Here is a 27,935-nt window from a genome sequence, read left to right as displayed (position 1 = left end):
CGGACTAGGGGTGGGAAGGTTGAGAAGGGGGCAGCAGCGGGGGAGAGGTGGAGTGTGGAGGTTATCAGTGCTGGGAGAGGGGTTTTTTATTGGTACATCTAATTACCCTCTCAAGCTCCAAAGTGTGCATAAATGCCTAAAGTTGGAGTCCTAGTTAGAACAGGAGTTGTTTTTATTAGAATAATATATAAGGATATTCTGGCAATACTTATGTAATATTTTGAAATAGGAATTAGTAGGGCGTATGAGGGCAGTCCTGCACTTTCCAGATTTTTCTTTGTCAAGTAATATATAAGGTGAGTGGTAGGGGACTGCCCTCTGACCTTTCTTTTTTTGTCATGTGTGTGGTGTTTTCTCCATCTTACATCTCTCATGTTTCCCCTCTACTGCTAGTCTGCTACAGCTACAATACATCTTCTTAATACTCAGTTCTGTTCTACAAAACAAAACTGAACATGGTGTCAGCATTCCAGGTTTCTTAGTCAGTTTAGTCAGTTTGAAAGTTGGTAAGCCCTCCAAGCTCCCACTCTTCCGATTAGGAGCTGCATTGAAAAGGCCTGACACTGGTTACCCAGAGTATGTAAGAAACAAAAATATATAACCTTGGAAGGACAAATGAAGGTCTATGAGAGCATTTGAAGCTTCCCAGACATAACCAAGACAGTCCATGTGTATATGATGCAGTTGGGCATGGGAAAATTTGGGGTTAATTCATTATTTTGATTATTAATTTATTTCCTTATTGTTAAAGTAGGGTGTCCATCAAATAAGTTGGGAGATTTTTATTTCAGTTGCTAATTTAGGTTAGTTTCCATTAATTGATGTTATTTTCCTTTAAATAGCCAAGTAAGACAATGGAGATTGGAGTTTTTTTTTTTTTAATTGAAAATTGAATGACTGAACTAATGGTTGAGACCATGGCTGCTGTGAGGCTTGCATATCCCTCCCTCCCTCTTTGATCTTCTTCTTCCTCCCTTATCTTTTTCTCCTTTTTTTTTTTTTTCTTGCTGCCACCGAACCCCTGTTTCTAGGCGGTAGTTACAGCCCTTATGAAGTTGATCAATCTCCTTCATGCGTGATTTATTTGGTCTGAGACTTTGAGCAAAGGCAGGTCTCTCCTGGGCAAGAAAAACCCCTGAAGATCAGCTCAAAACTCCCCTTTAGTTGGGCCAATCGAAACCTGCAACTAAGCTGCAAGAACCACTACCGCCAGCTTCTACCTCAAGGCTTTCTTACATCCTTCCAGCCTGCCGATTTGAGCAACTAATCTTGTGGGTTTGGAAGAGCTTCTTCTGGGACCCTATGCCTGAAATTTCAGGCCTAACAAAGAAGATTTAAAGGAGATATCTCTTTCGAAAGCTGCTGGTCCTTCTGCCCTTGCAGGTTGTCCAAGGAAGAAGAAGGGCGAGTCGTGGGTCTGTTTAGAGCTATCTAATCCCTGGTTTTACCATATTACCCCTTCCTTTACCTATTATTCTCTCTTATCCTAATTTTATTTCTAATTCCTGAACTACCCTTTCTACTAGCATATTGTACCCACTGCTTCTGTTAAGTTCAATCCAATTACTAGTCTGCCATTCCTTTCTGAGTTTCCACGTAGTTACAAAACTGCCACCCTCTCATAAACTCGCTGATGGACCCACAAAGAGTAGTAACTCAAACTGTAAGGAGTAGGCCCACAAAGAGTAGTAACTCAAATAGTAATAAGTAATGGCAGTTCTGTAAATAAACTGAAGTTTAAGAGAGGGTAGCAGTTTTGTAACTACATGGAAACTCAGAAAGGAATGGCAGACTAGTAATTGGATTGAACTTAAAAACATAAGCAATGGGTACAATATGCTAGTAGAAAGGGTAGTTCAGGAATTAGAAATAAAATTAGGATAAGAGAGAATATTAGGTAAAGGAAGGGGTAATATGGTAAAATCAGGGATTAGATAGCTCTAAACAGACCCACGACTCACACTTCTTCTTCGTTGGACAACCTGCAAGGGCAGAAGGACCAGCAGCTTGTGAAGGAGATATCTCCTTCAAATCTTCTCTATTAGGCCTGAAATTTTGGGCGTAGGGTCCCAAGAGGAAGCTCTTCCAAACCCACAAGATTAGTTGCTCAGATCGGCAGGCTGGAAGGATGTAAGAAAGCAATAAGGTAGAAGCTGGAGTTAGAGGTTCTTGCAGCTCAGTTGCAGGTTTCGATTGGCCCAACTGAAGGGGAGTTTTGTGCTAATCTTCAGGGGTTTTTCTCACCCAGGAGAGACCTGCCTTTGCTCAAAGTCTCAGACCAAATAAATCACGCATGAAGGAGATCGATCAACTTCATGAGGGCTGTAACTACCATCTGGAAACAGGGGTTCAGCCAGCAAGAGAAACAATAAAAGGAGAAGAAGATAAGGGTGGAAAGAAGAAGAAGAAGAAGAAGATCAAAGAGGGAGGGAGGGATATGCAAGCCTCATGGCAGCCATGGTCTCAACCATTAGTTCAGTCATTCAATTTTCAATTCCAAAAAAAAGCTCCAATCTCCATTGTCTTACATGACTATTTAAAGGAAAATAGCATCAATTAATGGAAACTAATTTGAAAAAGAAACTAACCTAAAATCACAACTGATAAAAAATCTCCCAACTTACTTGATGGACACCCTACTTTAACAATAAGGAAACAAATTAATAATCAAAATAATGAATTAACCCCAAATTTTCCCACGCCCAACTGCATCAGTATACAGACCAAGTCCGCATGGGTAGAAGTTGCAGAGTTAAACTCTCAACTGCTGAACTTCTTTTATCGATTTTTGGAGGTGCTTTGAATGGTAGTACAAGAGCATCCAGGTCCTGGAAGTGTCAGTGAGTGTATCAAACTCAAGTTCAATTCCATGTAATCTGGCCCCAAAAGCTCAAAGAGTGAAATATTGTCTACGGTTCGCTATGGACAAGCTGGGTTTTTATGGACTTGTTTAGACCAGCAGGCTGGTAGTTGGCCAAGCCTAGGGGTCAGTCTTGCTTGGGAAGAGAGAAAAAAAAGGAAACAATTTGGGTTTGGGTAGAGTGTGTGGTCCCCATAGGTTTGGGACCCAACTGACCCAGTTTCTGGTAGTTTTCCAATTCATAGCTTTCATTAAAAATGTCAGATGTTAGCGGATAAGTGGTTTCTACGACCAGAAGAGCTGGTAATACCAGCTACCTTTTCAATGGACCAAATGAATCCCCAAATTTCTGTAGTCAAGTTGGATAATACCAACTATACGAATTGGTCTCACTTGGTCAAGCTATCCTTGTGGAACCATGGAAATTTTGGATACATTATGGAGGCTGTCAAAGCCCCTTTCCCAAAGTAGGAGATTGTAATGACATGGTTGATCTACTCCATCTTGAAATCGGTCAGCGTGTGATGAGTAAGATCTTTCATAGTCTAAACACTAACAGGACTCCGAGTCAAGAAATAACCCCAAAAAGGTCCGATGAATCCTAAGAGAAGTATTTGAAATTGAGAAATCAGATCAAAGTTTAATGAAGGACACCAACACAGAATCCAAATCAGAAGTGAAACTTGCAGGCTCTGTTGGTCGTTCGAAGAAGTGTTAAGTAAAGTAGGGTGTAGTAAATTGGATATTAGAGTGAAGTAAACTAGAACTTCACCCCACAATGTGGTTGTTTGGTTAGCCAGGGAAAGTTGTGGGTGAAGGGAAAGAGATTGGGCTATGTATTCCAAGTGAAGGACGTGATAAGGTAAAATCAACTTTCCTAGGAAACTTCCCATAATCCAATCAATATGCCGGATATTGGAGAGGGTGGCAGAGAACAAAAACATCAGAAAGGGAAAGCTCATGAGCCAAAGTCTGAAGTTACACCACCACATTCCATCAAATTGTCTTGGGTTTTTCTCCCCATTTGAATCTTTCCCAGCAACCAAAACAGCCATAATATTAAGTAGAAAACAGAAACCTGATGGCAAACAAATGTTTAGTGTTTAAATCAGAATTTGAGATTAAAAAACTAAAAAGATTCAAAAATCTCATATTTATAGAAACCAAAAGCAATTGAACAAAATTCTGTAGAAAAAAACATAAGCAGCAATAAAAATTAAGAAACACGAAATTGAACAGCAAAATTTTGTAGTTAGAAATCACATGCCCAATTTGTTCAACATGCGATTGTAACAAAAGAGAAACAAGTAAAGAAAGAAAAGTTACCTCATTCTCTAAAATCGCTTTTTCCAGAGTATGTTTAAGCTTCTCAGTTTCCTAAAATTCCATCATAAAAGTAAGCCCAGCAATTTATAATCAAACTAACTGGGGAAGACAACTCAAAGTTTAAACTTCCAAACATATAAATTAAAAACGACAAAATATTTGAAGTGCCCAGATGACTTAACTTTAAACCAAAGGTGTAATAATCATACCAAATAAACTGGAGCCTACCATTAACTAAGGAAAAGGATAACAGAACAATATAAGAATCATAACCAATCATATCGCTGACCTTAACTGAATAAAGTACCAAGAATGTATCAATTGAACAATTCATGGATTCAACTGTCTTTAAACAGAGTTCAACAGCAAAACAGGATCCATCTAGGAAATTCCATTGGAGTTCTGGAATGACCATAGCAATAGCTTCATCTAATAAAAGACCTTTTATATCTTTTTTAAGTCAAAGTTGATCAGATCTCTAATTTTAAAATAATAGAAACTTCAATTTTAGGAACGATAGGGTAAAAAACACATATGGACCACTTTTATTTCTTTGAAAAAATAAAGAACCTTAAAAAATAATAGTAAACACATATGCAACAAGTAAATCTACCACACATACCCTTGCAAGCTTGAATCTATTACTAAACAAATTTTATTGTAAGGTGACCCAACAGGGAACAACTCAACCTACACTGCACCAGATATTCTATAATCCACAAGAACGGAAGAGTTCTTGCACAACTAACAAACCCACCCACTCTTTCTCCTAGTTCAGCTTAGCACATCAACCACTAAAGGTAATCAACTCCATTTAAGTTTTCCTTTGCCCATGGAAAACATACCCTACACAACCATCCCAGAAACTCCTGATGCAGTGCCAACTAAAAGCAAGAGGAAAAGGGCTATGAACAAGTAATGTGTGCTAGTTTCCTGGTTCAAGCAGGAATCTAGTTAGTCACTGTCGTGGGGTTTATTGAGTCAGTTTTTATTTTCCTTTTTACATTCGATGTCAATCAAGAGCTAGAGTTAGTAAGAATCCTAAAGGCTTTTTCAAGATGTTTATTTTCAAGTCCTAGATGTGTCAGGAGTGCCAATAAAAGTAAGCAATAGGTCTGGTTTCTGGTTTTCTAGTAATATTTTGAATTCAGTCAGTATAGGAATATTATTTAATCTTCAACCAAGTCTATAATTAGATGTAATCATAGTTTTTAAGGTGCTGCTAAGGCTTCGCCTTACCAGCGCCTTGGCGCTGATGCGGTCTAGAGATGGTAAGGCAGTGCTCCGCCTTACGTGAAGTGTCGCCTTATGGTTTTTTTTTTTAACATATTTTAATATTACTTGATGAAGATTCCATATATAGATTTTTTATTGGTAGGTGTATGATTTTGTTAACACTTGAGATGTATGGGATCAGCTTTACTCCACAAAAAATAACCAAAACAAATAATACAAAAACACAATTCACAAACAGGGTTTGGATTTTGTCAAGGGTTTTAAAAAAGGGCTTTGAGAAGGAATCAAGGAACAAGGAAGAACCACAGATCTAGGCAACCATTTTGCTCCGGCAACAGTGAGTTTGCTCCGGTAGCGGTGAGCTTCATTCTTCTTTGACAGGAGTAGAAATATAGTGGATGACCTTAGGGCTAGGCACTCATTTTGGCATCATAGAGGTAAGTATAATAAATACTTGTATTTTTTATGTCTTCTTTTCTTTATATTTATAATTTTGTTTCATTATTATGTATTTATATTATATGTTAATATGGTATGATGATTGATGATTGATGAAGATGAACTTAGTTTATTCACTTTATTGATTTGTTTTCTTGATGAATATCTTATATTGGTATGTGTGGAATCCAACCAGGCCGTCATAGTTCTTTCCAGTAGATAGTAGATAGTCATTATGATTACTGTTGTACTGTTGTGTAACTAATATGCTTAATGGATGACTTTAGTTGGGACTTGTGAATTAGAGAGTTGCATAGTATATTACTCTAGTACTCTAAATATTAGTTAATTAATGTTGATGTATGTTTTGATCATGGCTTAGATGTATTATTTATTGTTTTACTATCATATTAGTTCTTGTTCTAGCAATGAAGCAGGTAAATTCTCCAGAACAGTTCGACGGTTGCTGCCAAACAAAGGTGCAACTCTAAAACAATGTCATGTTCTAACATTTTTGCATTTTTATGTTCTAAGCATGTTTATTAACCTTAAAATAAGCTACCCACTAAGTTTTAGGTCAAAATATGGCCGTTTGACCACCGAAACAGTCAACCGAAAAAAAAAAAAAAATACACCAACTCGGCCGAGATCCCGCCGAGTTGATGTTTTTGAACCCACCGAAACAAAACGAAATTTCGAACCTTTGTTAGATTCTACTTTGTATTTGGTTTATAAATTAGAAATTACCAGATTGTAAGGAACTTTCCACGCAAGGAAGGAACTATGCTCTGTTATAAATAATTAGGGGCTGCATTCACAGACCCCACGATTTTAATGAATGAAAAGACTTTGGTTTTTATGCCATGGCTGTGTGATGCAATGAGGTGAGATTCCTAGGTCTGTGAGAGACAGACCAAGACCATAGGTGAGAGACCTTGATCATATCTCACCCCCACCCCAATATTCTTCCTCTTCCTCTTCTCTCCATCGAGGTTTCCTTGTTACTATTTTACTGCTCTGTAACACCCTAGCATCCGAAAAGAATCAAAGCCCTGTTTCAATCACGGTTTCTGCTGGGAGTTCCCTAGAAGACTATCCCATCGAGCGTCTCATAAGCAGGTCTATGAAAGCGCAACTTCTACTGTACTGGTTATTTCTGCATCATACTTTGACCCTCTGCAACTCCAGATGAACAGATCAGATTCAGCAACTATTTTGGCAATGTAACACTCTCCCTAAATCCCTCATTCGATGGTGATTGCTGCCTGATCCAATGGTTGGATATGGCGATAGCATAGTTGTCATGGCGTCGCCTAGGCGTCGCCAAGGCAGCGTTTGACGTTCTGGTTGAAAAAGAAGTTTATGGCAGTGCTACGATTTACGTGACTCACAAATGGCAGTTGCCATTGGCTGATAGGCGTCTCTATGGTACCGCCATGAACGCCAAGTCACACTTGATTCACTAGGCGATCGATTTTTTGAAAAATGTAGAGTGATTTTGATAGGGCTATGTTGATTTTTGATGATTTGATGTTGCTTAATGTTGATTTTATATGTTATAGGGTATATATTGTAGGCTTGTAACATGCTAAATAACTTTAGAAAATAGTGGAAATAAAAAAATAGCATACTAAATAACTTTAGAAAATAGGGAAAATAAAAAATAACACATGGGCGATTTGACCGCCATGGCAACGCCATAACGGGCGATTCATCGCCAAATCAATTAGCCACCCTTCCACCGCCTTGGATCAATTTGACGCCGTGACAACTATGGGCGATGGATAGTAAATGTACTTGTGAGTTGTGAATTTCACTTACTAACTTGAGACCCAGTCAGATCTCAAAATCCAACATCAGTTTTCGCTGTAATTTTGTGGAGTTAATCCACTCTAGGTGCTCTACCCTCGACTGGGAGATCTCCCCCATCAGAAGAGCCTAGTTACTAATTCTGGGATCAGTTACTATTTCTAAGTTTTTCTTACTCACTCTGTTCTACCAATAGTATAATCTGTTATAATGTTCTATTCTCCTGTGACAGAATATCATCTTAGAAGAGCGTTTCAGATACTTAAATGTCTTGTGTGTTAAGGACTCTATCAGCAGCCTAGTATTTGGTTGATTTTCTATTGTTTTCTTGCTGGAACCATCTGTTAAGCCTACCGTTTGATAATACCGGTGACCCCATTGTGAGTTATGGTTCTAGAATCTATCTCTACGTTAGAGAGTGGACAGTATTGTCAAGAGCACAGTACACATGCATCATGCATGGAGATACATGAGATGCATGCAAATACAAGGGGGTATTTGGTTGAATTAGACTATGAAATTATGTGGCTAATCTACAATATGTCCTCTCTATCCAATGGCCATAATGGAGACATCATCAGTCCACACGGCAGAATAGATGCCTTATGAGGTTTGGAAAAGTAATAGACCCTAGTGACAATAATATTTCAACTAATAAAAAATTTTACTTTAAGACTGACTCTAGAGACAGATAAGATACACTGACTATAGATATAAAGATAAGACGGGAGAAAGGGATAAGCAGGATTCCTGACATCAAGCGTATTCCAGCTACAGATGAGATTAAAAAAAAAACAACAACAACTACTAAGACCACAATTTAACTAACAAAAAACCCAGGACCAATTGACCAAAGGCCCAATACATATGTAACCAAAATCAAAGATTATTTCCACTCAAATAAGCCCAATTTTCTGATTTATCAGCATCTGGGCTCCTATTCTTCTTATTCCTTATATTTTCTCCAGTTTAGTTCCATTATTCAGGTCATTTTACATCCCTGATTTTCAACTTGAGATACCGTGTTTTACCTTCAATTTATGAATTGTTATTTTCATCATATCTTATATTCTTGTGATCAATTTAGGCCAAAATTTGTTTCAGAATGCCGGAAAAACTATCCTCTCTTGTTCCGATCATTAAACTCTAATTTTCTGTTGCTCAATATACCCATCTTATTCCACTGATAAGTTATGCATATCAGTTGTTACCCATCAAATCGCACCCCTGTTTTAATCTGAATGCTGAAATTTTGCTTGCATCAGATACATCTGATGTAAAGTTTCAATTCTGATCATTAGTCAGTGACTTCCCAATTTCACCTCAAATTACTCCCATCTGGTTCTGATGATTTCTAATATTTCTATTAAGATTCTGATTCGTATTTCTTAATTTGCTTGTCCCGTTCTATCATATAACTTTTACCACTAAATTCCAAGCTACCTTCCAAAACTTTCTTTAGTTTTTCTATTTGCTTTAGTAGATCCAATACAGTAAGACTCAAAATTGGTACAGATTTGAACTACCTCTTTTAGCCCTTCCAAGAGGAATGAAAGAGAAATCTTTCTGCAATGACATATTAGTCCATATCCAAATCAAAGGAACTTGATGAGATCCTGGTTTGGTCCTAGAGACAGAATCAGAATCCTTACTGGATAGGATTGTAGGGAAGTGAGAACGGTAAATAAAAACAGGGATATCAATTGGGTGAATACGGGAAGAAGATGGGATAGATGGTAGAGTCTCTCACTCAAACCTAGGCCCCTCAAGGTTTCTCACCTCATATAGGACTCTCTCCTAAATTGTTTCTCACAGCCATTGGCAAAAACCAGAACTAAGATTTCATTCAAACTCTGTTCTTCCATTAGCTTTTAGGCAGCTCCTTATACAGAAAGAGGATTGAAGAGCATAGTTCTAGATCTCATTTTGGTAGGCCATTTTGGTCAGACCAAAATGAGCAAAATTTTTCTGAAACAGTGCAATTTTTCCATGACTTTTGTTTGGCCATTTTGGGGGGCAAAACAGCCGAATGACCAAAATTTCGACGAAACATAGCATTTTTGTGACCTAAATTATATTACTACTGGTTTAATCAGCTGTTTCGTCTCAGGCATGTCAAAACTAGTGAAATTTCACTGAGATTTCGACGAAATTTTGAACTATGTTGGAGAGTTCTAGACTCAATGGCCCTTACATTTCCAAGGACGTTAAGACTCTTTTCAAGATATTAAAATGAGCCTTAAACTTTCAAGGTCCTTGTCGTCCTTCACAACTAACAATGAAACAACCTATTGGCATTCCCAAGAATCTATTGATATCCCCAAGATTTCACAACTTTAGGGTTCTATATGAAACCAACTATTTTTTTTTTTTTTTTCTGACTGAAAAATTAAATTACGACAAGGGAGAAAAAAAAGGGGGGGAGAGATACAAAAGGACGGAAGGGAATCAAGCCCAAACAAGAAAAATAAAAGAGAACAAAATCAAGACATCAAAGGGAAACAAGCCCAAACAAAGGCAAAAGGGGGGCCATCTCAAGGGAGGGGGAATCAAGATGGAGGGGGGAAGAACCCAAGAATCAACAAGTCTGTTCCTTGGGGAATCAAAGACTGGACGATGGGAGAGAAAACCAAGTTTGGTGCGGACGCTGAAGTAGATGGCTTTCCAAATCTTATTGAAGGATCGAGAGTTGGAAGTCCATCTACGAAGATTCCGCTCCATCCAAATGTGTGGCTAATGACGGTGCAAAAGGAAAGCTTCCCAACAATGTCGCAAATGTAGTAACACCAAAAGTCATATCGACCTAGATCCATTCTCTAGCAAGATTAAGAACTGTTCTGTTAGATGGCCAGCAATGCTTAAGGATTTTCTTCCCAAATCGCAGAAGAAAAAGGTCAGGAGAAGAAAAGGTGATCAGCATCTTTAATACCATTCCAGTAGAGACAGCAGAAGGGAGGAACTGGAATTGCCAATGGATATGGAAGAACTACGTAGGGAGGCTGTTGGAGAGAGCACGCCAAACTAGTAAAGCTGTGTCAGGGGATGTGGTATTTAAACCAGAAAAACTTGTGCCAAGGAACAAGGGGACCCTTGGATCTGACAAAGTCCCAGATGGAGGAGGAGTTGAAAGAGCCAAAGGGGTAAGGGAGCCAGATGATTTTTTTGCCACTCCCACTAAGCCTAGAAGGAAGGGGAGGAAGGTCAGACCAAATGGAAGCAAGAGGAGGAGGAAGATGGGAGGGCGCCGAATTTCGTTACTCAAGATAGACACAACTGAGGAATTTTTGCCAGGTCAGGGGAAAAAATCACTCTTAGATTAACAAGGGAATGGAGAACACCAAAGGGGTTCTAAGGGTTCTAGGGCTCCAGCCACAAGAAGGTGGAGGAACCATTTCCAATGGAGGTGGAAATGGCTCCAAGGGAAAGATTTCTAATGCTGAGGATCTTATGCCAGATCCAGGAGGCATCAGAGCGGAAGGGGACATATCAAAGAGAGTCGTTCTTGAGAAGGTCTTGTTGATTTTAGTGCTATTCCCAAACAGGGAATAGAACTATTAATAGCGCCTACGACAGGGACCATTTGGTCTTTCTTATTGTTGTTTGGGTGTTTTTGGTATTTTCCTTATGTAAGTGGGGGGCTTTATTGTCTTTCCTCTTGACCTAAAGTAATATATTCATAAGAGAACCTGAGATTACATTCACATTGAATTAATCTCAGGTTGCTCTACATTCTTGAGACTTCCTTTGGTTACTTCATCTACTTCCTCTCTTCTTCTCTTTTCTCTCTCTGTTTCTGGTTTTCTGGTTTTCTGGTTTAGCTACAGCTTCTGAGATTGTAACATGGTATCAGAGCTGCTGCAATTAAATTAAATGGGTTCCAAAAACAAGAAATCTGTTGGTTACATAGTTTTTAAGGCGCTGCTAAGGCGTCGCCTTACTAGCGCCTTGGCGCTGATGCAGTTTAGAGAAGGTAAGGCAGTACTCCGCCTTATGTGAAGTGGCGCCTTATGGGTTTTTTTTTTTTTTAAAACACATTTTAAAATTACTTGATGAAGATTCCAAATATAGATTTTATATTGGCAGGTGTATGGTTTTGTTAACACTTGAGATGTGTGGGATCAGCTTTACTCCACCAAAAATAACCAAAACAAACAAAACAAAAACACGATTCACAAACAAGGTTTGGATTTTGTCAAGGGTTTTAAGAAATGGCTTTGAGAAGGAATCAAGGAACAAGGAAGAACCACTGATCCAGGCGACTATTTTGCTCTGGCAGCGGTGAGCTTCATTCTTCTTTGACAGGAGTAGAAATATAGTGGATGACCTTAGGGCTTAGGCACTCACTTTGGCATCACAGAGGTAAGTATAATAAATACTTGTATTTTTTATGTCTTCTTTTCTTTATATTTATAATTTTGTTTCATAATTATGTATTTATATTATATGTTAATATGTTATGATTGATGATTGATGATTGAATATTGATGATTGATGAAGATGAACTTAGTTTATTCACTTTATTGATTTGTTTTCTTGATGAATATCTTACATTGGTATGAATTTGAACCTTTAACATTTATTTAAAATATGAGTAATACGATTCAACTAGGATTTGAGCCAAATAGATTGGTTTTATAAAAAGATTACACATGAACGCTTTAGTCGATAAGGTGACGCTTTATGCCCGCCTTATCACTAAAGCGCTCCGAAAGACCCTCAAACACCTCCGTCGCCTTACCGCCTTAAAAACTATGGTTGGTTACGATTTAGAGGTTCTTCTTCTTGGTACGCAGCTACTCATTGCTGCAATTGCTATTATCTAATCCCTAATGGAGTGATTTTCCTTTTGTGAAGATCTACTTTACCTTTACTGTTGGAGTAAGTGGTTGATTGCTTGATAATTTGAAGCCACCTCCTCTCCTTCTTCTATTCTACCCTACCTATATAACGGCGGTCAAGTTTGAGGCTGTTGTTCTTGAGTTTTTTATCAAGTTTATCCTACCTATATGAGTTGATTGATGCCTATATGTGCTGGCTGCCGATAGTGCTTATTGATGCTTATACTTGCTTCTTGCCGATATAGTTTATTGATGCTTACACGTTCAGATCTGAGTTGTGGTATGGAATGTTGGATTGCATGCTAAGTTTCAGATCTGAATTGCATTACTACCTATCTGGATACGTTCATCCTCTTGCTTGCTAGTCACTCTACTTGATTGTCATGGATGGGATTGTACCTGCTACTACTTCTACTGTTTCTTCTACTATTGCTTTGTCTGCATCGGATAATATCAATGTCCAGATCACCTCTATCAAGCTCAAAGGGAACTCGAACTATCTTCTTTGGGCTTAGTCGGTTAAGGTGTATTTGTTGGCTAAAGGCAAACTGAGCTATACCACTTCTGAGGCTCCTTTGCCTGATGATGTTAAGTATGACAATTGGATGAAGAAGAATGCCTTGATTCTGATCTGGTTGTGGAACAATATGGAACTAGATGTAGCTGCCAATGTTATGTTCCATTCTACAGCTAAGGGAGTATGGGATGATCTGAAGGAAACATACCCCCAAGAGAAGAACATGACACGGATTTATGACATATATGAGAAGTTCTTCCAGTTTCGTCAATCTGACAAATCCCTCTCTGAGTATTACAGTGCCTTTAAGGGAATGGTGGAAGAGCTAATGTCTTCCAACCTCTGACTATTGATATTGAGAAGTTGAAGGCTCAGCAGAACGAGTTCTTCGTTTCCAAATTTTTGGTCGGTCTGAACAGTGATCTAAAGGCAGTGAAGGGCCATCTACTTGCTGGTGATACGGTTCTTACTCTGAATGATGCATTTTCGTGACTATAGCACATCACCTCCTCATCCAAATCTGATCAACCTTCCAGAGATAATTCTGCATTCTTTGCTAACCGTGGCCGTGGGAGCTGTCGCAGAGGAGGATGTGGTCCTATGGGTCGAGGTTCTAGTGGACAGTCCTAGGATCGCACAGGTCGCCAGTGTACTTACTGTGGGAAACCTAACCATACTATAGAGACGTGCTGGGCCAAGCATGGCAAGCTAGAGTAGGCAACTCAGTTAGCCAATCATGCAATGTCCGATGATGGTACTGATACTGTATCTCCGACGACTACTACACCTATACCTTCTTCAATATATTCTTCTACTAGTCTGCGCAATGACATCAACCAGTTACTCCGGCGCTTGCACTCTCTTGAGGCTTCTTCTAGTACATCCCATGGTGCCTCCACAATCCACATCCGCTGCTACCCTTGCTCATGCAGGTACATCAGTCCTTCTTTCTACCACATCTACCCCCTGGATCATTGATTCAGGTGCTTCAGCTCACATGACTGGTAAGTCATCACTTTTTCAGACCTTCTCATCTAGTATTAGTTCTACATCTATCATTCTTGCTAATGGTACATCCACCCCTGTCCTTGGAGTCCTTGGACATGGTACTATTTCTCCTACTTCTTCATTGCATTTATCGTCTGTATTACATGTACCTCAATTTCCATTTAGTCTTCTTTCTGTGAGTCAATTGACTAGATCTCTCAATTACTCAATAACCTTCTTTCCCTCTTATTGTATTTTTCAGGATCTTCACTCGAGGAAGACGATTGGAGGAGGGTGTGAAAAGGATGGATTGTATTACCTCAACAGTGGCTGTTCTCCCACTTTTGCTGCCGCTACTGCTGTTGGGGATGTCTCTCTATTCCAATGGCACTGTCATCTAGGATACTTGGCCTTACCTAGATTACAGCTTTTATTTTCCAGCATTCGACATGTCTCTAGATTAGAGTGTGAGGCCTATGAGTTGGGTAAACACCATCGGTTGTTTTCCATCTCGATCAGTGTCTCGTAGTCCGTCGTTGTTTTCTTTAGTCCATTCTGATGTATAGGGTCCTTGCAGAGTTAGTAATAGGTTTGGTTTTCGCCATTTTGTTACATTTGTAGATGATCATTCTCACCTCACATGGCTTTACATGTTAAAGGACAGATCTGATTTTATATCTGTGTTTCAAAAATTCTATAATGAAATAAAAACTCAGTTTGGCATTTCCACTAAGATTTTTCGTTCTGATAATGCTTTAGAATATGCTCAAAATAATATTTTTAACTTTTGTGATACCCATGGCATGATTCATTAGACTAGTTGTGCATATACCCCACAGCAAAATGGGGTTGCTGTGTGAAAGAACCGGCACCTCCTTGAGGTAGCTCAAGCTATTATGATACATATGCATGGTCCTAAGCATTTTTGGAGTGATGGGGTTTTAACTGCATGTCATTTGATTAATTGCATGCATTCTTCTGTTCTGTCAAATAAGTCGCCCTTCTCTATCTTACATCCTACTCTACCTAGTTTTCCTCTTCCTCCCCAGGGTTTTTGGGTGTGTGTGCTTTGTTCACAATCTTTATATGCATGTGGATAAGTTGTCACCACGGGCTACTAAATGTATCTTTTTGGGCTACTCTCATACCCAAAAAAGATACAAGTGCTATGATCTTGTTACTCACCGAAACTTTGTAAGTGCTAATGTGACCTTTTATGAAGGCACTTCCTTCTTTTCTTCACAGGTGTCTCAACCTACTGAGGAGTGGTCATCTACCTCTCCTCCTCCCATTCCATCCCATATCCCGATTCCTGATACCCCTAGTACTAGCGCACCTGTTCCACCTCCTCTACAGGTTTATCAGTGCAGGACGAGGTTTGGACAGTCCAGTGGTGAGGTTATTGATCCAGCTACTACACATCCTCCATCGCCACCTTCCTCTGGTGAAGCTCCTCCCTCTGTTCCATTTGATGTCTTACCAATTGCTAGCAAGAAAGGTATACATTCTTGCACTCAAAAATCTTTGACTATTTACCCCATTGATAAGTTTATGTCTATCTCTCACCTTCCACCTTCTATTCATGGCCTTGCTCTATCTCTCTCTACTAACCTTAAGGCTCGCCATATTCCTAGATGGAAGGGTGACATGGATGTCGAAATGGATGCTCTCTTGAGTCGTGGTACCTGGAGTCTAGTAGATTCACCTCTCGATAAGGACCTGGTGAAATGTCGTTGGGTATACACTGTTAAGTATCACTCTGATGGCTCTGTTGAACGGTTGAAGGCTCGCCTAGTTGCCAAAGGATACACTCATACTTATGGTGTTGATTACTTTGAGACTTTTTCTCCAGTTGCTAGACTTAACTTTGTTCGCGTTCTTATTTCTCTTGCTATCAACTTTGATTGGCCTTTCTTTCAGTTGGACATCAAGAATGCCTTCTTGTATGGTGATCTACAGGAGGAAGTTTATATGGAGCAACCTCCCGGGTATGTTGCTCAGGGGGAGAATAATGGTCAAGTGTGTCGCTTACACAAAGCGATCTATGGTCTCAAACAATCTCCTCGAGCATTGTTTGATAAGTTCAGTGCTACCATAATCACTTGCGGGTTTTCTCAGTGTTACTCTTATCACTCTGTGTTTGTTCACCGCAGGGGTGACAAGTTGGTTGTGTTGGTAGTGTATGTTGATGACATCATCCTAACTGGTAATAATGAAGCAGGAATTTCTTATGTGAAAAATCATCTCTAGCTTCATTTTCAGACAAAGGATCTAGAACAACTTCATTATTTCCTTGGGATTGAGGTAATCCGAAGCAAGAAAGGAATCAGTCTATCCCAAAGGAAGTATATAGTGGACCTCCTATCTAATACTGGGATGCTCGCAAAAGTTTGGTGTTGATGATGGTGAACCACTTCAGGATATACATCAGTACAGAAGTCTAATTGGCAAGCTAATTTACCTTACTGTGACTCGCCCTGATATCTCCTATGCTGTTGGGGTTCTAAGTCAGTTCATCCAATCCCCTCAGAAGGCTCATTGGGATGTTGTTGTTCGCGTTCTTCGCTACCTAAAGAGGGCTCTTGGAAAAGGGCTAGTTATCGTCCTAATCGGCATATGGATCTAGTTACCTACTCTGATACTGATTGGGCTGGCTCTGCTAGTGATCAGAGATCTACCACTAGATATTGTACCTTTGTTGGAGGTAATTTGGTCACGTGGCGTAGCAAGAAATAGACCACTATTGCCCAGTCTAGTGCTGAGGCAGAATACAGAGCTATGGCTCATAATACTGCTGAGCTGATGTGGTTACGTCCGTTACTCTTGCAGTTGGGATTTCCAGTAACCAAACCTATGCAGATGCATTGTGACAACCAAGCTGCTGTGTATATTGCCAGCAACCCGGTCTTCCACGAGAGGACCAAACATATAGAGGTGGACTGTCCCTTTATTCGTGATGATGTTCTAAAGAAGTTGATCGAGACCCCGTTTGTTTCATCAAAGAATCAGTTAGCTGATATGTTCACTAAGTCTTTATTTGCTCCTAGCTTTCGCAATGATTATAACAAGCTGAGCATGGGAGATTTATATGCTCCAACTTGAGGGGAAGTGATGTAGATAAGTCACTTGGGCTTATTTTATTGCAAATAAGCTTTGGGTTGTGTTATATATGTGTTGGGTTTTTGATCCCATGGTTTTATTTGAAATGGGCCACTTTAATGGACTAAAATATGGGTAGAAGGTAGGAAAACGGAATTTAATTCATTAGTTTAATTAGTTGTTATTTAATTCAATAAAGTCCTATTAGGCCATTAATTGGTTGTAAAGTCCTATATGACAATTAGTTAGTCAGTCCTACTTTATGTTGGAGTTAGAAGTCTGGTCCTAGTTCTATTTGAAGTCCAAGTTGTAGTAGGAGTGTTTAGTCCTATTTGGAAATTAGCTCCTAGTCAAGGTATGATTGTAATTCTGCCCTCTTTAAATAGAGGAGTCTATGCACTGATATTTCTTAGATTTGAAAGAATGAATTATTGAATGATTACTCTTTAGCTAAAAAAGTTGTTATTGAGAGGTGAGATGCCTAAACCTTTGAGGGGTGTGATACCCAAAACTTGAGGGGTGAGATACCCATTCTTTTATTCTCTTTCACCCTTCTCAACCCCCCATCTATTCTATTATTCTTTTTCTATTTTTATTTTCTGTTATCAATTTTTACTGCAAGAAGAATTCAGATTCTGTTAGAGTTCATTACTGTCAAGATCGACCAGCATTTGCAAGGAGTTTTTAAGTCCAATCGATCTCCAATATCTCCTCCATCTGAAGTCTGATCTGCCTGGTCTTGCTAGGGGTTGTTCCACATCATTAGTGGATCAATCGATCCATCTTGGAAGAACCATTCAAGGCTATGAGCTGCTATCCCTACAGAATTCTGGCAAATTCTCTCTCCTAGGTCTGATTTTCAAGAAAGTGAATATCTCAACAACCGACTGTCGGAAGTGCTTCAAATTTTTAGGTTTTTGTACCCTCCCTAGGAACTATCTACACCCAAAAGTGCAGCTCAATCGGACTCCCAATGACCTGGCCGCACCTTTCTCTCTCCAGCTCTATAAGTCTTTCTCTCTCCCATCGGGTTGGGTTTTGGGCTGATTTTGCTCCTATATGGGTATTGTATCCTTGGGGGTTTATTTGATGGTATTATTTCTTTGTTTCTTGCTCCTATTTGTATTTTTTGGGGTTATAAACTGCGGAGTTAGTTACTTGTAATCTATTCCTGCATTAAGTGGTATCAAAGCTACGGTTGAAAAAAGCTCCAAACAATCTATCAATGCCTAACCGAAGATGGTTCCATCAGTTCGTTACTTCGCTGGACAAAGGGATACATTCTACATCCTTGATTGGTTAGATTCTCTGGAGGAATATTTTGACTACTATAACTTGAGAGAGACACAAAAGCTTCAAATTGTTTGCTTCTGGTTGATTGGTCATACTAGAGATTGGTGGAGAGTCCATGAAAAGCAACTCCGAGTTCGAGGACGTGAGCCTAGGACTTGGGAAGAGATGAAGTACGAGTTAGTGACACAATATCTCCCTGTATATTTCTAAAGAAGGCTCTTCCCTCCACAGGATTCCCATCAGAATACATCTACTGCTGCCCAATCTAATGATCAGCCACGTTATTTTCATGGGGAATTCCTTGAATGAATGCGTGAATTGGACATGTACTTTGACAACCACAACTTAACAGAGACACAAAAACGCCAATATGCATGTTCTCAAATGAGTGATTGTGTTCAAATGCAATGGAGAGTCCGTAAAAGGCAACTTCAAGCTCAAAGATGTAAACCTAGAACGTGGGACAGGATACAGTATGAGTTAGCAGGCATGTACCTATCTGAGTATGAACGAAGCAGGTATTTCCTTCCACCAGATGTCCAAAAGCCACCCACAATTGACAAGAGCATGAAGGAATCATCAGCGTCTAATGCAAAGGAGCAACAAGAGAAGACACCTTTGACCAATGAACCAGAGTCAAAAGTTGAAGTTAGTGCTGAAAAATTTTCAACCATTCTTATTGTTGAGGAAGAACTAGTCATTGATGTTCCCATCAACAAGACTCATGTGGAAGAAATCGAAAGCAACAAGATTGCCACAATGGACAATGACGTTGAGACTAAGGAACTTGACACTACAACAACTGTGATGATTGTGAACAGCCAAAAGGAAGATCCTAAGGAGTTCAAGAATAAAGTTGTGTTTGAACCATCAACGGAACCGATTGGGAACCACCAGGTAAATGAACCAAAAGAGCTTTATGTTGCATTGAAGTTAGAAGAGATCAAAGGTGCATATGTAAATGACCCTATGGATACATCAGAAGATGTTGAAGTTGAGCATGTGGAGTTTGTCATCCCATTAAAGTATCTTGAAGATCGAGCCCCTCACATTCTAAACTACATCTTTATTATCAAAGAGCTACCTGAATTTTTCTATGCCTTGAAGAGGGACGTGCACCATGATATAATCACCCTCACACTCTACAAAATTCGAGGACGAATTTTTTCTAAGAGAGGACGAGTTGATGTAGATAAGTCACTTGGGCTTACTTTATTGCAAATAAGCCATGGGTTGTATTATATATGTATTGAGCCTTTGATCCCATGGGTTTTATTTGAAATGGGCCACTTTAATGGGCCTAAATTATGGGTAGAAGGTAGGAAAATGGAATTTAATTCATTAGTTTAATTAGTTGCTATTTAATTCAATAAAGTCCCATTAGGCCATTAATTGGTTGTAAAGTCCTATTTGACTATTAATTAGTCAGTCCTACTCCATGTTGGAGTTAGAAGTCTGGTCCTAGTTCTATTTGAAGTCCTAGTTGTAGTAGGAGTGTTTAGTCCTATTTGGAAATTAGCTCCTAGGCAAGGTATGATTGTAATTCTGCCCTCTTTAAATAGAAGAGCCTATGCACTGATATTTCTTAGATTTGAATGAATGAATTATCAAGTGATTACTCTTTAGCTAAAAAAGTTGTTATTGAGAGGTGAGATGCCTAAACCTTTGAGGGGTGTGATACCCAAAACCTGAGGGGTGAGATACCCATTCTATTATTCTCTTTCACCTTTCTCAACCCCCCCCATCTATTCTACTATTCTTTTTCTATTTTTATTTTCTGTTATCAATTGTTTACTGCAAGAAGAATTCAGATTCTGTTAGAGTTCATTACTGTCAAGATCGGCCAGCACCTGCAAGGAGTTTTTAAGTCCAATCGATCTCCAATATCTCCTCCATCTGAAATCTGATCTACCTGGTCTTGCTAGGGGTTGTTCCACATCAGTAGTGGATCAATCGATCCATCTTGGAAGAACCATTCAAGGCTATGAGCTGCTGCCCTACAGAATTCTGGCAAATTCTCTCTCTTATGTCTGATTTTCAAGAAAGTGAATATCTCAACAACCGACCGCCGGAAGTGCTTCAAATTTTTAGGTTTTTTTACCCTCCCTAGGGACTATCTACACCCAAAAGTGCAGCTCAATCGGACTCCCATAGACCTGGCCGCACCTTTCTCTCTCCAGCTCTATAGAAGGTCTTTCTCTCTCCTATCGGGTTGGGTTTTAGGCTGGTTTTGCTCCTATATGGGTATTGTATCATTGGGGGTTTATTTGATGATATTATTTCTTTGTTTCTTGCTCTTATTTGTATTGTTTGGGGTTATAAACTACGGAATTATTTACTTATAATCTACTCCTGCATTAGGGAGTGTTGATTTTACTGCTATTCCCAAACAAGGAATAGCGCTATTAATAGCGCCCACGGCAGGGACCATTTGGTCCTTCTTATGGTTGTTTGGGTGTTTTTGGTATTTTCCTTATGTAAGTGGGGGGCTTTATTGTCTTTCCTCTTGACCTAAAGTAATATATTCATAAGAGAACCTGAGATTACATTCACATTGAATTAATCTTAGGTTGCTCTACATTCTTGAGACTTCCTTTTGTTACTTCATCTTCTTCCGCTCTTCTTCTCTTTTCTCTCTCTGTTTCTGGTTTTCTGGTTTAGCTACAGCTTCCGAGATTGTAACATTATACCCAGGAGTCCCAAATGCCTTTATGCTTAAAGATGATTTTGCAAGTAAGATTGAAGATACCTGCAGTATCGACCTCTTAAATTCTTCTCAATCCAAGGCCTCCCACAGATTTGGAAAGACAATTGGAAGTCCAACAGAGAGGGTTTAAGAATTTATAAGAATCAGTTCCTTTCCATAGAAATGAGCAGAGGCATAATATAACTAGTCAAATTCGTATGGGCCACTTATTCTTCATATATGGGCTGTCAAAATAGGCCTATTACATCCAAAAACATAAAATACTAAGCCTATGACCCATATAACCAATTAGGCTACTTATTCAACCCATTCGACTTTGATTTGAGCTTATTCAAGTGTGAATTCTTGTACTGGAAACTCTCTTGATCTACATCAGAAGTTCAGAAATATTCCAACTGATATCCAAATAATGCAATAAATAACAGTAAAAGGCATAATATAATAAAGAAAAAGGAGAAGCAGTGTGGAAAAACAGCACATAAGGTAGCATACAAATGATATAACATGGAGAAAAACTTGCTTTCCCAATATCAAGAATTCATTTTCATCTTACGGAAAAATGGAAAAAAAGAAATGGTGTACCTCATATGGCCAACCATCAACAACAAAGACATCTAAGGAGTAGCCATCCACGGTGGAAAAAGCATGTGCCTCGTGGATGTTCAACCCAAGCTCAGCAAGTAATGATGTCAACTGGAAATATAAAATTACGAAAGGACAAAATCCAAGTTAGAAGCATGGAAACATAGCAATACAAAGAGCATCTATAGGGGTATAGCAGAAAAGGAACACAGCTCGTTGGTAAGAAAGACAATGCCAGCCTAACAGATGAAGGGGGATAGCCAGAAATAATTTACTTTACAGAGTTCTACATGAATTTGATTTCAAGTTTTCAACTACTTTCATTCACCAAGAACAATAAAATATTATGAAATGAATAAAAAAGAAGATTATGTGAAGAGACATTTCAACACAGGAGAAGAAAGGAAGAAAATACCAATAAGGAGGGAGAAACAGGAAAGATAGACAGCTGCATTGGTAATATACTTCTATAAAGCCGAAGCATCAAATTTCTGCCTGCCTAAGGTCATGACTGGCCTACAAACTATTCAGGTTGAACTTGGATTGGCTACCAACAAGCCAGCCAAAGTATCAAATTTCCACCAGCTTAAGGTCAAGGCTGGCAAACAAGCGACTCAGGTTGAGCTTGGATCGTCTACAAACAAGCCAGCCAAAGTACCAAATTTCTGTCTGCTTAAGGTCATGGCTGGCTTGAGTTAGGAGATTGTAACTCGGCTTTCTTCCATAAATCCCTGAAAGCCAGGAACAACTCCAACTCCATCAATTCGTTCTCTTCCAGAGATGGATCTCCCCTCTCGTCTCCCTCTAACCCCATACTCCCTGGATTAATTTTTTTTGGGTGAATAATTAAATTAAATACAAGGGGTAAAAAGGGGGGAGGGATACAAAATGCCAAAGGTGGGAGGGAGGAGTACAACCCCAAAGGGCAGGGGTGGGGCGATGTCAAAATAGACAAAGGAATTGATCAGTGATCATCTTTTGCAGGGTCTTCAATCCATCCCGTCAGAAAATGAAATCCTTTCTGCCATCCCCTCCCATAAATTCAATAAGGCTCGGGCCTGATGGATTCAATATGGGATTCTTCTCCTCCTATTGGGACATCATTAGAGATGACTTCATTCAAGCCATCAGAAGCTTTATCCTAAATCCCAATCATAACAACCTTATAAATCACACTTTTCTCCGCCTCATCCCTAAAAGCATGGTGCTTCCTCCATGTCTAATTTCAGGCTGAACTCCTTGTGTAACCTCATTTATAAATTCATTGCCAAAATTCTTGCAATCGAATCCAGTCTTTTTTTTTTTTTTTTGCTAACAACGGGTATCCAGGCCTTTGGCCTGACTACTGCCGTGGGTCCATACTGACCCCACAACTGCATGGACCGGGTCATACCGGGGTTGAATGAGAACCAGTCAATTGTTGATTCTCTGGTTAGTGCTAATCAATCGACCTTCATTTTCGGGAGAAGCATCATTGATAATATCATCTTATGTCATGAGATTGTCAAGGGGTTTGATCAAAAAATCTCATTCCCCTGCTGCCCTTCTCAAAATTGACATTCATAAGGCTTTTGACCCATTGAATGGGACTTCATTTCAACAGTCCTAATTCAAATGTCTTTTCCCCCTGTATTCGTTCACTGGATCTCCTCTTGCATATCCTCCCCCCGCTTCTCCGTTGTAATTAACAGAAGCCCAGCTAGTTACTATCCCTCTTTTTTCGGCATCAAACAGGCTACCCCTCTCCCCTATTCTCTTCTCTCTGGCTCGTGTCCTATCCATATCAATCCAATCTTCTACTGACCTGCACCTTATCTCTCTCATTCCCAAATGTGCATCCCTCCTCCTCACTCATCTCGCCTTTGCCGATGATCTTATGATCTTCTCTAAGCTGACCCTCTCCCCATCTCTTCCATTATGTCCTCTCTCTAGCTCTTTGAGAGTCCTTTGTCCTACATATCAACCTTCTTAAATCTCGTCTCTTCCTCTCTGGCATTCCTGAAGCTTCCAAAGCTCGTCTCCTTAAGCTCACTGGCTTCTCCCTTGGTTCTCTCTCGGTCAAGTACCTTGGACTGCCTCTTATCATGACCAAGCCAACTGCCCATCATTGCACCCCCATGTTTGTCCTCATAAGAAAAAGGCTCCAGATTTGGAAAAGTAAATTCCTTTCTTATGCGGGTTGCCAAAAGCTTACCAGATCTATCCTTCAATCCATGTACCTTTATTAATCTAGAATTTTTTCCACCCCAAGACCATCATAAAATCCATTGAATCACTCCTTTGCTCTTTCCTCTGGAAGGTGTTGATTCGGCCAAGTTCCTCCATCCAATCCGTTGGACCTCTATCTGCATTCCTAAATCTGAAGGAATTCTAGGTTTGAGACGTATCAAAGAGGTCAACACATCAACACAGTGGAAAGCCTCAAGCTTATTTAGAAAATTATCACCAAGCAAAACAGTATATGGGTTGCTTGGGTCCAATCTTACCTCCTTAAGAAGGACTCTTTCTGGACCGTCCCCCACGCCCCTAATGCCTCTTAGGTGTGGCACAAAATCCTCAACCTTCGGCCTCTTCCCATTGGGTATGTTACCAAGACCTCCCTCTGGCTCAACCCTTGGCTCCCCTCTAGATTGCTCCTTTCTGCCCTTACCCCTAGAATCATTTTCTCTTCGGGTCTGAACAGAAATGTCAAGGTTGACTCAATCATTTCCAATGGCTCCTGGTCCCCCCTCCCTCCCTCCCATCCCCCTCTCGCTAACATCTAGTTAGCCCTCCCCCTCCCTCTGGGTCACTGTGGTAGAGATGATAAAATATCCTGGATTCCCTCCCCTTCAGGGCTTTTCTCTTCCTTTTCTGCTTTGGAAATTAGATCCAAAATCCACCTTGCCCTTTAGCGTAACATTACCTGGTTTAAATGTCACATCCCTCGTCATAGCTTTACAGCTTGGCAAGCCATCTCCAACTACCTCCCAACGCAGTCTTTCCTCATCTATCAGCACATTCAAGTTCCCTCTTGATGTCTTTGCTGGAACGGTATCGAAGATGTCGACCATCTCTTCTTCCATTGCCCCTTCTCCTCTAAGGTCCGAAAGAAGGTTCATAGTACCTGCTGGCCTTCAAGAAGAGTTGATCTCCCTCTCAGTAGAGAATAGATCTGGATTGATATGACTTTTGGTGGTTCCTCCATCTGTGACAATGTTGGTAAGCTTGCTTTTTATGCCACCATCTCCTCGTAATTGGATGGAGCGAAATCTCCGTAGATTGACATCCAATTCCAGATCCTTCAATCAAACTTGGAAGGCCATCTACTTCAACGTTAGCTCAAAACTTATTATCTCCCTCTCCCCTCGTAGTGTAAAGGATTCCTCAAGGAACAGGCTTATTTTTGTATCCTAGGGTCTGCCCTCCTCTATCTTTCTTCCCCCACCCCCTCTCCCCCCCAATAGCTTTGTTGTTGGCTTCTTTTATCATGTGTGCTTTTGGGTATTGTTATCTTGTTGGCTTAATGTGAGCCACTTCCCCTCCCCTCCTCTTCCCTTGTAGATTCTTCTTTCTTACGTAATTTATCTGTTTATTCATCCAAAAAACTATAAAAAATAAAAATAAAAAGGTCATGGCTGGAAAACAAGCTATTCAGGTTGAGCTTGGATTGGCTACCAACAAGCCTAGCTTCCAATACTACAGATATATCATAGCCAAATATATCATAGCATACATGTACAACTAACATTTTATCCACAATTTTTTTTCAAAATTATATAACACTAGATAATAAAGACTAGTTCAAGTCAACCAGATAATTACCTGACTAAGAAGCTTTGGCTTATCCTCAGTTGAAAAGGTGACTTCATGCATGAGCCTACAGGAATCCCAAATACAGAAATACCATGAATTTCACACACTAAAAACAGCATCAATAAGACTGCACTATTTAAAACGGAGTTAACAGAAACTCTTGAAAATTAGTAAATTTCACTTAAAATCTGCAAAAAATATGGAATAGTATTAAACATCATGATCAAATTGTTGGGCACATCAGGAGTTGTTGCCATTTTTTGTCAACACCATGAGTCAGAAGAGCACGAGATGTTGTGTGAATGTCTGGAGTAAACAGTGCAGCGGGCAGCAGTCTGTGAACAGATGATATGGCAGCAGACAGTGTCAGAGCAGTGGCAGCAGATAGATAGATGGCTAGAGTTGGCACAGTTGGAAGTTATGGCAAGAAGACCCAACAAGGTCTGTGTGCTTCAGGAAGACTATGTGCACAACAGTCAGATTCAAGCTCAGTTTTGGGACCCATGCACTGAACCTTATTTGAAGGTGTGAACATGAAATTTGTAGCCCTTTGAGTTAGCTTTCATTCGGCGAAAAAATAAAGGCAATTTGTGTTCAGACAAGGAAGCTATGATCTCGAAAGCAATTGTCGTCCCTGGTGCTAGAATCCTGTTTATGCATAAAATGTGACTTCATGGGAGTTTACTTGGAATTTGTGGAAGCTCAAAAGAATATGAAATGTAGATCTTCGAGTCCTCTTTCCAATGGCACTAGAATCAGATCAATCCGACATCAGGGAGCGAGTTATGACAATTTTCCCATCGACGCGCAAAGCAGGAGAAGATCAAACAAGGAAAAAGTTCCAAATCAACAAAATGTCATTGGGTCCGCCTTCTAACCGTCTTTGACCTATTATGTATACACTTTGGACATCTTATGAGAAAAATTAACACCTATTTTCAGCCAGAAACGTGAGAGAGACCTTGAGAGAGGAGAAGTGAGAGAGAGAGAGAGAGGCCATTCTATGTGCTATAAGAATGATTGATTGAAGCCCATATTTCTCTTGACAAGGTTTTAAAACTCGATCTCACCAGCCATCTCGCTATCCCAAAAAAATGAGATGTGGTGAGATCGCCGAAACCTTGTATTTTTCAGGCGAACTCGCTGGTAGGTCTCGGTGGGCATATGGCCTTTGTAGACCCTGAAACTGTGTATTTACCCTATTTTAGCCATTCTAAACACAATGGAAACATCAGATTTGCAAAAAACAAACTCAAACTGGTACTTTGACAATGTACCATATGTAAGTATGCGGTGAGTCTTCGAACACTTCATCTAGTATGATATATTCATCAATCCACCTTCCACAATCACCATTTTGATACAAATTAATCATTAGCATATATAAAAGCCATAATTTCTAATTCTTATTGCTGATTGATGAATCACATACATTCAAGTAACAACTAACAAGTAACAATGTAACATAACAATTAACAAGTAAGAAACAAGATTTGAGATGTTACTTTGAAAAAAATTGGGTTTGGGAAGAAGTTTTTACCTTAGAGTATTATTGAGGGGAAAAGCCACCACCAATCTTGAATATCTTTACTTCAATGCAACTAAGAGTGAAGATCTCCAAGAAAGAACAGATGTTCCACAGATTTTGTGTGTTTTTTCTCTCAAAAATAGGTCCCAAAGGCAAAAACTGGCGAAACCTGGCGAAAACAGCGAGATATCTCGCCTCTTGGGGTCGAAACCATGTTTATATAGTGTGGCCCAAACCAAAATTTGGACCGAATGGACCAAAACTGGTTGAGTCGGCGAGATCTCGAAAGCTCGCTCGAGATTTGGTCATTTTTTGACCTCGCCTATTCGAAATAGCGAGACCTCACCGAGTTCTTAAACCATGCTCTCTGAGAAGTTTGGGAAAAGTGAGCTTTCACCATCTAATGCTGCAAGAAGATGAATCTAAGAGGAAAATCAGGCCTGCATGTTTTCTCAATTAGGGTTACTTCAAGGGAGGTAACTTGTGAGAAGGAGAAGGAAGAAGAAAGAGGAGTGCAATGGTGATTTGAGACATCCAGTCGACAATATCTCCAAAGGTTACCCAACATAACCCATTTGGCAAATCCCCGTGTAATGTGTCTGACTATAGGCTAGGTGTTTGAAAAATTACCTAAGTCAATACCTACAGACCATTGGGTGGGATTTGTACATGGTATGAGGTTGTAATTGGGGCGTTTCAAATAAGCTCATTAATCTTAATCTTGAACTATCAAGTGGGTGCTTGATAGTTAGGGGGTTAGTGTTCCCATGTAGTGGGTGCTACAGAAAGCAAGGGGTTGGAGCTCCTATGTCGTGGAATTAGGGTGTGATACGAACTTGTATTGTGGATGTAGGCATACTATCGAACCATTTATATCTCCATCTTGTGGTGTTTGCTTGTGGATTGCACTATTATATTTA

General features: G+C 39.7%; 1 protein-coding gene across 9 annotated transcripts in view; it reads right to left on the bottom strand.

Annotated features, from left to right (window-relative positions):
* Window positions 1-27,935, bottom strand: part of LOC122073073 (serine/threonine-protein kinase STY46-like) — an 85,095-nt gene that overhangs the window by 40,779 nt on the left and 16,381 nt on the right. For all 9 annotated transcript variants that reach the window (XR_006138662.1, XR_006138660.1, XR_006138661.1 and 6 more), the window contains exons 5-7: window positions 25,497-25,551; window positions 21,693-21,803; window positions 4,187-4,237 (exon numbers count right to left, since the gene is read on the bottom strand). Coding sequence is in view for 6 of the 9 variants with exons in the window: in XM_042637584.1 (XP_042493518.1) it covers window positions 4,187-4,237; window positions 21,693-21,803; window positions 25,497-25,551 (217 nt within the window). In the remaining 3 variants the exon portion in view is untranslated. The remainder of the gene's footprint in view (window positions 1-4,186; window positions 4,238-21,692; window positions 21,804-25,496; window positions 25,552-27,935) is intronic.

Source organism: Macadamia integrifolia, chromosome 3, assembly GCF_013358625.1.
Source record: "Macadamia integrifolia cultivar HAES 741 chromosome 3, SCU_Mint_v3, whole genome shotgun sequence".
Lineage (NCBI taxonomy): Eukaryota > Viridiplantae > Streptophyta > Magnoliopsida > Proteales > Proteaceae > Macadamia > Macadamia integrifolia.
Note: the sequence above shows the minus strand (reverse complement) of the source record. Positions and strands in the feature narration are given on the sequence as shown.